This window comes from Stenella coeruleoalba, assembly GCF_951394435.1.
Source record: "Stenella coeruleoalba genome assembly, chromosome: 6".
Taxonomy (NCBI): domain Eukaryota; kingdom Metazoa; phylum Chordata; class Mammalia; order Artiodactyla; family Delphinidae; genus Stenella; species Stenella coeruleoalba.
In genome coordinates, this window is record NC_137151.1 from 65518858 (window position 1) to 65530878 (window position 12021).

General features: G+C 40.1%; 1 protein-coding gene across 2 annotated transcripts in view; it reads right to left on the minus strand.

The window, feature by feature from the left end:
- The window catches only part of LRP2 (LDL receptor related protein 2), a 198449-nt gene that overhangs the window by 76231 nt on the left and 110197 nt on the right, over positions 1–12021 (minus strand). For both annotated transcript variants that reach the window (XM_079924860.1, XM_079924859.1), the window contains 4 exons: positions 8714–8880; positions 7617–7760; positions 3269–3378; positions 872–1049 (listed from right to left, as the gene is read on the minus strand). In XM_079924860.1, the coding sequence (XP_079780986.1) occupies positions 872–1049; positions 3269–3378; positions 7617–7760; positions 8714–8880 (599 nt within the window). The remainder of the gene's footprint in view (positions 1–871; positions 1050–3268; positions 3379–7616; positions 7761–8713; positions 8881–12021) is intronic.

Genomic DNA, 12021 nt, shown 5'->3' on the forward strand with positions numbered 1-12021 from the left:
AGAAGCCACACCATGTGGCAAGAGCTTCTGCAAAGTGCTTTCACACACATCACCTACTTCTTTTTCAACATTATAAACACATATCAGGAGTGAAATGAGTACTCGGCGAGCGGTCATGAACTGAAAACCAAACCTACCGGACAATTTTATGGAGAGCACCCATGTCAAAGACAGCTCTGAAATCACTCCTGTTCTTTAAAGCAAGGAAGAGACTAGCACACACTCAACATCCAAAACAATATTTTAGTTGAGCAATAATTATTACTGAGCACCTTCTATGTGCCCAGTCCCAGCTCAGCTGCATAAGCACAGTAGTGAAGATCAAATGTTATTTCTGTCAATGAATGGAATTTATAGTTCCTGCTTCTTATGGCAGAATGTAATGAACTCCACCTTCGAGTTTAAAATTACCAGGAAAGGGAGTTTTCACACATCCATCTACCATGTTAGGACATTAGAGTGTCATATGTAGCTGTGAGGGGACACTGAGCTCAGAAGCTTGCTATTTTTTTTTTTTCTTAGTCTCTGCAATCGGAGAGCCTTTGAGAACTTGCAAAGAAAAGCACTGAAATCACTGAAACATGAAAGAAAGGGTTCTTAAAGGACAAACACAAAATGAGAAATGGAATTATTTTATCTTGAAGAAAAAGAAAGAATGAGGGAAAAAATAAACATTCTGTAAGGAACCATGCACACCCTATAAAGAACTGGACTTCAGGGAAAGAAGTTATTGAGAGAAAGGGCAATAAAACACTGGTACAAATGGCCAAGTGAGATTTCTTGAGAACCACTGCCAGACAACTCAGAACAATCAATGTCAGCTGTGCAAGCTCGGCGACAAAGAACAGCAGACTAGAAAGTGTGCTCATACCACTCCCGTGCTGCTGACTGCCCAGTAGAGTTTCTGCTCCTCAATATCGAGGGTGATAAACGCCACATTATCAAGGCTCCCAGTAAAGAGAGTTTTTCGAGATGTACCATCCATGTTGGCGCTGGCAATCTTGGGGGGAATGCCACTGTCGGTTCCTCGGTCTGACCAGTACAGTTTCCTACAACCAGGAAAAACAAAGGCATTAGTGAAACAGATGCTTTCACTACATATTGAAATCTTGGGGGGAATGCCACTGTCGGTTCCTCGGTCTGACCAGTACAGTTTCCTACAACCAGGAAAAACAAAGGCATTAGTGAAACAGATGCTTTCACTACATACTTAAATGAAAAACATGTCTTTCTTGTCCTCAAGATGCACACCATTCAAGGCAGGAAGTCTGAAACGTTAATATCTTGTTACATCCAATGTGGAGGAGTCCTTAATCAGTGTTCTGTAATGTCTGTATACTTCTTAGTTATTATTGGGGGAGAGGCCATTTAAAATGGTATCTGATACAGGATACCACTTTCCATTGGTGGGCAATCCTTTAGCTTGGCCACACAGGAAGTTCACGGACTAAGAAGAGCCTGTATCAACAGTCGATCCTTTTCAAAGACTCAGTATGCCCAGCACACTAGGAAGGACAAAGCTAATGTAAATGTGGTCAAGTACCTCCCTGATCACCTCTCAGCCCTCTTATTTAATTCTTTTCCACATCATCTACCACAAGACCAGCTACTTTATTTTCTGATTTTCGTGATGGAAAATGCAGTGTGTACACATGAACCCTAATCAGCACACAGAATTACCAAATCCGTGATCCATGAAACTTCATTAAAATATACGAGGGTTGCTTTCCATTTACAGTGAGGACATAACTTCTAGACTCGAATCCAAGTTTTCATTCCTTTCTATCTCACCTCCTGCTATAGCCTCAACAGACAACCCTCTCACACTCTTTCCCTATAAGTCCTCGAAACACTTAATTCCCATCATCTTTATATGCATACCTCTTTCACCACCAATCCAAGATACCCATCGCATGAACCTCCTCTTCAATTCTAAACTTCTCTACCTCTAAGTTCTCAGACTCTAAAATTCCCTGCTTCAACCCAACTCTTCCATCTCTTCCTTGCTCCTATTTTATTTCTTCCATTGAACCTGTTCTTTGCACTTAAAACTTGTCTGAGCTCTCAATCCTTCAGGCCCTCTATGCCTGGACCTCATACCATTGTAACCATTTTAACAATATTCTGATTTATTCTCATGATCTCCCATTGTGCCTACCTTGCTAACTACTAACCCTGAGTTCCTGTCATTCTCTTCTTTCTCCTTTCCCATGCCAGGCTGCCAGAAGTTTTCTGGACAGAGTCACAAAACTCTTGTGAATTCTGAGTTCACTAAAAATTTAAGCTACCGAAACTTAGCTAAGAACTCATCCCTGACTGAACATTTTCTTCCTTCCCCTGACCCTTTCCACTCCAGTTCTGATCAATCTTTCTAAAATACAGATTAGGGTCTATCATTCCCTTCCTCCAAATTCCCTGCTGGCTCCTTATTTCTCAAAAAAAATACAGTGCAACTCCTTAGCATGACATTAAAGTCCTTCCCTAGACTTCCCTGGTGGTCCAGTGGCTAAGACTCCGCACTCCCAATGCAGGGGGCCCGGATTCGACCCCTGGTCAGGGAACTAGATCCCACATGCCACAACTAAGAGTTCGCATGCCACAACTAAAAGATCCCTCATACCACAACTAAAGATCCCGCACGAGGCAAGAAGATCCCATGTGCTGCAACTAATACCCGGTGCAGCCAAATAAATAAATAAATATTAAAAAAATAAATAAAGACCCTCTCTGATTTGTCCCCAAATGACTTTAGCTGCTGTATCTCCCATCTAGTCAATTGCCCCCTACTCGAAGTCTCTGGTTCCAGCCCTCTACACAATCATGTTAAATGCCACCATGTCTCTGGGCCTTCACTGCTCTTTGGCCTCAAGTACCACTTCTCAGCTGCAACCCATCCTGCACCTGCTGGAAGCCTTCTCATCCTTCAAGGTCCATTTCAAGTGTTTATCCACCCCCTTAAAACTTTCCACATTCATTCAAAGTCAAAATGCATTATTGTTCATTCTTATAATTCTATTTTAAAATGCCTGAAATTTTTATTTGTTTGGAATTAATTTTAAGTTCAATGTTATTAATTTGAAAAACAGAACACAATACACATTAAATATAACAGAGTTATTTCTTTCTTACTGAGATCTAAATTTTTCAAATGTCAGCATATAAAATCAGAAAAGGCCCTACGTTTGAAATCTTCCATTTTATTAGACCATAATATTAACAAGGGTGGTGCTGTATAGAAGACAGACACTACTTATGAATGAATTCTCACCCATTAACAGGATCAATAGTTATGCCAACCGGAAAACCAACTCCAAGATTCGTCCCATCATTGGTAATCAGTGTTTTTCCGTATCTGACATCTCCTCGGAGTGTCAAAACCTATATAAGGGGAAAATAAAGAAAGTTATGATGAAGGAGAACTTAAACACACAACGAATTCAAAGCATGACTGTGGTGAATGGGAGGGTTTGCGTGATATTCAGATAATCCCTAATTGCATTTCAGGGCTATGAGAAAATCAGCTCAATAGAAAATGGGAGTAAGAAAACAAAAATCACCTCTCAAATTTCTATTTTCAATTCACCTAAAGTTCCAGGAGAGGATATTTATACGGAAAAAAGAAAGATTCAAATGAGTGAACAAACAGAATCATTGCCTGAGCAAAACTACAGAAAAAGATGAGAAAACTCTGGAAGACCAGTGAGAACCCCCCAGGTCTCCTGTACCCCAGTGACTGGGCCATAGCATGCAGTGGCCCATCACTGCAAACACAGTTGATCAAACAGTCCAAATTTACACAGAGTTAAAGTGAATTCTGTGCCAAGTTAACAGCCTGAGTGCAAATCCTGACCCGGCCAGATCTGACTACAGGACCTGAGGCAAGTAAGTCTACCTCTCTGAACTTTATCAGTAAATGTGGATGACAAATTCCCTTCTGCATAGAGGCGCCAGGAACGTGAGACAATGCATGTAAAGTGCTTCGCACAGCACCCAGCACAACTGTATTCAATATTTTTTATTGATCCATTTATTGGGACCTCACTATGTAGCAGGCCTTATACTAAGCATTATCGGATTTGATCCTCACAGTAATTTTGTGAGATAGGTGGCATTATTATGCTCATATAATGTGATGAAAAAGAGGCCTAGAGAGGATTTGTGGTTTTCCCAATGTTATGTTTTTAAGTCATCTTGCTAGAATTGTTATAACCACAGTGTTAGAACACTGTGAAACACCACAGAGGGGTATGGATTACTGGACTGGACGCAGTTTCTTATAGAAACAAGGCTATTTTGGTATGCACTTCAGACAGTCTGAGATGAGAAAAACTCGTAAGAAATAAGAAAATACCTTTTGATTTCCATGAAGGCTTTTCTATAAAATTACATTTCAACACAAACTGATGATTTGTGTTTGTTTCTATCTCTGCCTCTCTATCTACATACATCTCTCTCTCTCTCTCTCTCTCTCTCTCTCTCTCTCTCACACACACACACACACACACACACACACACACACACCACACACACACCCTTCTCTCCCTCACTCTTCTCTCTATATTTTCTCTCTCCTGTGTGGTACGTTTCTCTCCTATTTGGACTAAAATAATTTTTCTCTTTTCAATTTGCCTCTTCCTGCTGCAATTTCTCTCCTTTCCCTAAGGATGGCTTTGGTTCAAAGGGAAGTCCGTCTCCTTGTGGGTTTTTTTTTTTCTCTCATTTTTTAAAAAAATTTTACATCTTTATTGGAGTATAATTGCTTTACAATGGTGTCTTAGTTTCTGCTTTATAACAAAGTGAATCAGTTATACATATACATATGTCCCCATATTTCTTCCCTCTTGCATCTCCCTCCCTCCCACCCTCCCTATCCCACCCCTCTAGGTGGTCACAAAGCACCGAGCTGATCTCCCTGTGCTATACGGCTGCTTCCCACTAGCTATCTGTTTTACATTTGGTAGCGTATATATGTCCACGCCACTCTCTCACTGTGTCACAGCTTACCCTTCCCCCTCCCCATATCCTCAAGTCTCCTTGTGTTTTGGCAGAGATGGAGCTCTCTCACACACGGCCATGCTGTAGGGTTCACTCTTCAGCTACAGAATTGCTTTTAGTGCGTGAGCACACAGCTACCCCTAGCGGAGGAGCTGGAATTAAATGTGAGTTTCTCCTACTCTGGAACGGATATCATACAGGAAAACAGTACTTGGACACAATTTCTGTTTCTTTAATCAATCTAACATTCATCTGGAAGAGTCACAATTGATACCACCAAAGGAAAAAACCGATAAAAACACTAAAGGGGCAATTTACCTTTATGGATAGTCTAAATATATTGATGATTTGAGGGAAACGGGGCTCTGTATTCGCAGGATACCTTAGCGTCAAGTACTTTTACTTACTGAACTATTAACCCCATTTTATGGATAAGGAAGTACAGACTCAGAGAAGTTATATAATTTGTCCAAGGTCAAACAGCCTGTGAGTAAACACCGTGCTTAGTCACAAAATGCATTTTCATATCTCAGGGTCTTTATTCAAGTGTTTTTTTTTTCCCCCTACTTCTTCATCATGCAGAAATAAAGGATGGTCATCCTTCAAGACTCAGCTCTCAAGTAACCTCTTGGGGGAAGCCCACCGTTCTCTCCCCACACACTTACTTCTGTCCTTAATCACTCTCTTTATATTCAATGCACATATCGCACTTACACTGGAGCAAAGATATTTGTTTAGGTGTCTAGCTCTCAGATGTGTGAGCTACTTTAAAGCAGGAAAAACAAATGTTTGATTCATCCTTGACTATCCAGGACTAACCATGGCACCAATCCATGGAAAGCCTTTCCTAGTGCTTATTGAATGAATGCATAAAGGAGCAAGCAAGCCAGACTCGAAGCCAGGACTCCAAAGCAGGTTCTCTCTCCTCTGGACCTCACTGCCTTTGGAGCACAATTACCAACTTCAGGTTTCCGTGGTTCAAGTGGCCTCACCAATACACACACATGCACACGCACATACTCAGTTCTTCAACTGGTGCTTTTCTGTTGTATCTAACCCTGATGGAGGAGACATGTGCCCTGTTCTTGGAAGAGTATCAGTCCAAAAGAGAAGACCCAGGAGACACAAGAGGGAAGACATATGGGAATATATGTATATGTATAACTGATTCACTTTGTTATAAAGCAGAAACTAACACACCATTGTAAAGCAATTATACCCCAATAAAGATGTTAAAAAAAAAAACAGAAGAGAAGACCCCACTTACAAAGCAGGAGCAGATTAACTGCCATTTGGAATGAAGACAGTTTTCTACTGAGTGGACTCTAGAGAGATGTGAGTTTGGTATTAAAGGTCTTGGGCAGTAAATATTGCCTGCGTTTTGATGGGTCAGTGATATTTTTCGTTGAGGTTGTGCAAAATACCTTCTGTCACTGTCAAAGGGGGTTGAAGCAGGCTAGACTGCCGAACTTGTGGTTTACAACAAGGCAAAGTTAGACCACCCACCTCCCCCAGAATCAGGGCAGTGAAGCTGACTGTTTAAGCCAGTTTCTTAGCTTCTGTGGGCTTCAGATTTTCATCTCACAAACAGCTTGAACCAGATGAGGCTCCAAGGTTCCCTTCATGTTAGGAGCTGCTGATTCTACCCAGCTTGAGATGAGCATATTGCATGCGTACTGCAAATGTCCCCATCACTGTGACCGTTTCCTACACTTGCCTGCCCTCCGGAATGCTGTAAGGATTGGATGAGATGATGTTTGTGGAAGACCTTTATAAACCGTAAAGCACTGTTCTGACTATCGAATAAGCACTCCTCCTAGCAAATCTGCTCTAAATTAGCCACTTAGCTGCTGTGTGTCTTCCTCATCTTTAGCATTCATCTTTCTGAACGCCCCAAAGAGAACCAGCTTACTAACTGGTGCCTCATCCTGAGCAGTGCACTGTCACCCTACTGTCGCTCTCCCAAGACCACCCCTTTGCATTAGGAATTCTCACTCTCAAAATTACTCTGAATGAATAATCCATCACATGTTTTAACCTTGTCCCAGAGTGGAGCAAACCAGTACTAGTCAAGTTACCTCTGATTTACTTCATGTGATTTCATACCTGTGCCCCTATAGAATTTCTTCTGGGAATTAGAGTAAAAAAAACACTTATCTCAAAAAAGGAAAGCATCAAAGGAATCAGAATCAAGTTTCTACTTTCTGTTTCACTGTTGGAGCCATAGAAAGATTTCCATCTAAGAACAGAGGTAACCTATAAATTTGGTTTAGAACTGAAATAGTATTGAATACTTGATGAGGAAAGATAATGAAAATGCCTTGCCTACTATAAGCTTCCCTTTATGTTGAACTCCTTACATAATTTTTTATTTACCTTTGTATATATCTTAATAAACTATCTAACATCCTTTTATATGAACAAGTTACCCTTTATACTTAGGAGGAGACAAAGTAGGGCAGTAGAAAGTTCCAATTTTTAGGTTTCTCCTTGGCTTCAGAGACTTTGATAGTTAATATTAATATCCCTTGTGCTTCCTCCATATGACAGCATTTCCTGAGAACAGATTTTATGTGACTAAGAAACCAGTGTTTGTGTCAATAGTATTATGGAATCATTACCTTAATTGACTGAGTTCCACGATTGGTATAATAAAGGTTTCTTGATAGCCAATCTAAGGCCAGGCTCGTAGAAGCCCCCAAACTTGAGAGAGGAACAAACACTGTCCTGTTGGTGCCATCTGTCTTCACTCTGTGAATTTCACCCTGGTGAGAAAGACGAGGAGGGGTGAGCTGTTTCAAGGCCACAGCTTCACTGCAGCTACTGCCAGCTACCGTGTTTCTTTAACACGCCTCACACGTGGAAGAAAGGCAAAGTTTCAGGGCCACTGGCTGGGGTTACCGTGTATAACGCTAACGCCAGCAACACTGAAAACACTGATTTTCAAGTGCATCACAGGAATATACAAGGCTTACCATTCAGGCTCCCTCTGATATCGGCTACAGAAATTTATTCCTTAACCACCACAGGCCAAAGAGTCATAAAAATAATCCAAGTTACAGGTGTGAATCAGGAGGCCAGGAGTATATTTTTCCACAGAGGTGACAAGCATCAACTACAAAGGTCTTCCCTCTCTTCCTCATTTGTATTTTTCTTGCCCCTTCCCCATCCTCACAGGTTTCGTCCCTAAAGGGTGAGGAAAGGGTCCCAGTGGGAAGGAAATTGGAGGAGTGTTCTTTTTTATCCTAGAGGCAAAGATTCTGAGTGAAGCCCACAGCGGCCACATCAGATGCTTTCCTGGAATTCCCTTAGGGAACTACTGCTTTTGGTCTTGAGCGATGATCATTTTTATGTTAGTCTAATATCCTCATTTTTATGTTCGTCTAATAGACTAAAGCTCCTTAGGAGCAAGCTTTGTTACTGCTTCCTCTTGGCATGTACTCTGCAGTTGGAAGCAGTGAGTTCAGTGCAGGGAGAAGAGTAGTCACTTAATACTTGTTGAATGGATAAATATACCCAATAGCTTAAACGTGCTTATTATCAGGTCTTTGCTCCAGGCCAACTTCCCATTGACATTCCTCACTAAATTAAAAAATGCTTAGTGGTAAATCGATTTATGTCTGGGCCACTTGACACCCAGCAAAAATATAAGAAGGCCTCAGTGCAGGTAGGCTCTTCAAGAACAAGTTGCATACTTTGAATGTTATTCGAAACTTACTGGATTTTCAAGCCAATAGATGAATTGCTCTGAGTAATCAACTGCAACGTCATAACCATTCTGTATCCCTGATATGGGCACCATAGCATCAAAGGTCTTCACCTCAGGGTTAAGGGAGATTCCAAAAATTATACTGTGTCTTACAACTATTAGGAACGCTTCATCACCTGTGAAAATAACAGAATATCTCTCAAAATTATATCCCAGACATTTAGAGTAACAGAAGGTAGTGGATTGGTACCATCTGATGGGACAAAATGCCACTGCAGAACTGCTGCAATAACTATAATGCATGATAGATATTTCACCAGATAATCCAGGGCCTTCCATTGGGTTTCAATGGGTTGCTGCATCACCAGACCATCAACTTCACACATAAGACCTCTGGAATTACCCAAAGTAGATCAGCATTTATCATACTCTTCATTAATTCCTTACTCATGCTGCTAAACTATCCAAGTTTGCTAAGAGTCACAGACAAGAAGTTCTTCCATTTCTATACACAGAATAACTCAGAGAAAGGAGAGTTGGATTTTGCCCCAAAATGTGAAAGAAAATTTATAGACTCTTCTTGGTGAATGGCAGTTCATTTGTTTTAATTATGTTCAGAAAATAACACCATACGGTGTTGCCTAGTGTCTATGAGAGACTTTAATTACTAAGTAAATCTAATTTATAATCCCACCAATTGTTGTTTAATGTCGACCTTCCACATTAGATTCTAACTCCCAAAGGGCAGTGACCCTGTCTGATTTACTCACTATTATGTCCCCAGAGCTTGGTTTATAATAGTTGTCTAATAAATATTTGCTAACTGAATGACCCCATAAATGAATAAATGGATGGATACATAAGTAAATATGTAAAGAGTACCTTCTAAAGTTCTCAAAAGTATCTGTACATTGCAACTTGAACATCTTCATAATGCCTAATTTAAGCTACCAGTTCAAGTAGGCTCTTTAATAGATAATGAGGTCCATTTTAAAAGATGACCTTCATCCAAATTATAGTCCCTTTATCAAAAAATTAATGAAGTTCACGAGTAGGGTTTTATTATCATTCCTCTGTGAGAAAAGGAAAACTTTGGAATGTGAGTTTTGTGTTATTAAGATATATAAGATATAGCACCTATTAAGACACTATATAAAATGATTAATCATTGCATACTCTTCATGGGCTAAAAATGGTGTTTGCATTATTTTGATCATCAGGGAAGCTTTACATCTTCAGCAGGATTATTTTGACAATTTTTTCTTTACTTACTTTCATGTCCGATTAGTTTTTCCTTGTTCCTGGCATTTCCACTACGGAGAAATGACTCAATTTATTAACCTGGTACAAATCTAAAATAAAATTTGCAACTCTTCATGCTTAATACTTTCCAAAGTATTACAACATATAGCATTTAGTCTTTCACAGCAACCCTGCAAAGTTGTTTTCAGAAACAACTGAGGCCAAGGAGCTTCCCACAGCTTTGCAGCTTCCACAGGAAACAAGGCAATGAGATTAACTCCCAAGTCTTGACTCTCTCAGCTGCTCCACTATGCCTCTCTTCTGAACAACTGCAATAACCATAATAATCGTCGCCACTTATTGAGAAGACATGCTACACAGCATGCAGCAAATAAGTACTACTTCATTTAATTTCTCTTCCTGAAGCCTCATAACCCTGCTTGTTAGATAGTTATCTCCCTCCCCCAAATTTCAAATGAGGCACAAAGAAATTAGCATATCTAACCCAGGTCACAGCAAGGTTGCTTGAACTCTCCAAAACCTATGTTCTTAATCACTCCTCTGCAAAAAGTGCAGGCCGGGTACTACTTATCGAATATCAGATCACCACTCAATTCATTTGATTTAACTGCAGAAATTAAACATTATGAGTTTAAGATGTACCCTGAATATGCTGAGATGATATTTAATGATATATTAATTATATGTTATAAATGTTCATTGGTTCAGAGAAACAAGAAATATTTCCCAGTTTCACAGGGGAACTATTACTTACTCAAAACCTGATTCTGTTCTTTTTAATGGGTAATTTTTCTTTTGCTTAATTGGAAGAATTTCAACCAAAGCACTGTTAAAGGCCTAAAAAACTGCATTTCTCATCCATCAAACATGGACCTTCCTGACTCCTCTAACAAGCTCTTCCCTTGAGAGCACCCAGCACTACTCCTTCAGCCATTACTCTTCCCTGGGGATGGGTCTCAGGACCTCCATCATCAGGTCACTGCAGGTGTGTTTGAAAGGGTTTACAGCCAGTGAACATTTGTGGGCCACAGACCAGAGATGGGGTATCATTTAATGCTGCAGTGGCAGAAGTGACCACTGAGTCAGCAGGTGGCATAGGAAGGTGCATGAAAAGTGCTCCATGGGAAAGAAAACAGGAGTGATTTTATGACTATACACATCTATAAAGGAATGAGCAGGTGAAAAACAGGAATGGAGAAGAAGCAAAAAGGGATATTGGAGGGTTTGTCATTCACTCAACATTTACTGAGTGCCACTGTGTGCCGCGGGCAAAAAGCATACATCAAGGAATCAGGTAGAGGATTTATTCCCAAGGAACTTAGAGTCGGGAGGGCCAGACAAAGTATATGGACCATGACAATGAAAGAGTAGGCACAGCCGCACCTAGGGTTGGCTGGAAAGGAGTTCAGGAGGTCTTAGTCTTTTGAAATGACACAACATTTCTTCATTTTCTATCTTTCATGTCATGATCCTATTAAGATTAGTGTTAGCAGAGCAAAGAAGTGAAAAACAACAGTCAGGAATGGGAAATTTATGTTGTCATTAAGAGGTGACATTTATGACTCCCAAGCCTAGCTCCTCCCAAAGTATGACCTTGAACAGCCCTGGATTTGCAGTTGTTCATTTTAGGGGGTGCTGGGAAGATGTTCTGGTTTGAGTTTTGGGGGTTTCTTTGGCATTGTGGGGAACATATTTTCTAAACAATAAAAAACTATTTCATACAGAGAAAGCTCTCCCTTTAAAATTTTATAGCATAAAATTAGGAAAAAATAGAAATATCCCATAATCCCCCTTCCCAACTGTAAGCATTATTGGCACTTGTGTATCTTGTCCTCCAGATTTTTTTAATGCATGATTTTACATAGCCAATATTAAACCATCTCTGCTTTTTCACTTGATCTTATCACATAAGCACTTCCAAAGATATTTTAGACACTTTGCAGGCAAAATTTTAGAGGCAATCGGACATTTAAATCAAGTAAAACGTTTTCATCTATGAATGTTAACAGTCTTCTAAGCTTCCTGCTGGAAAAAAAAAATGCAACATTTTTTTA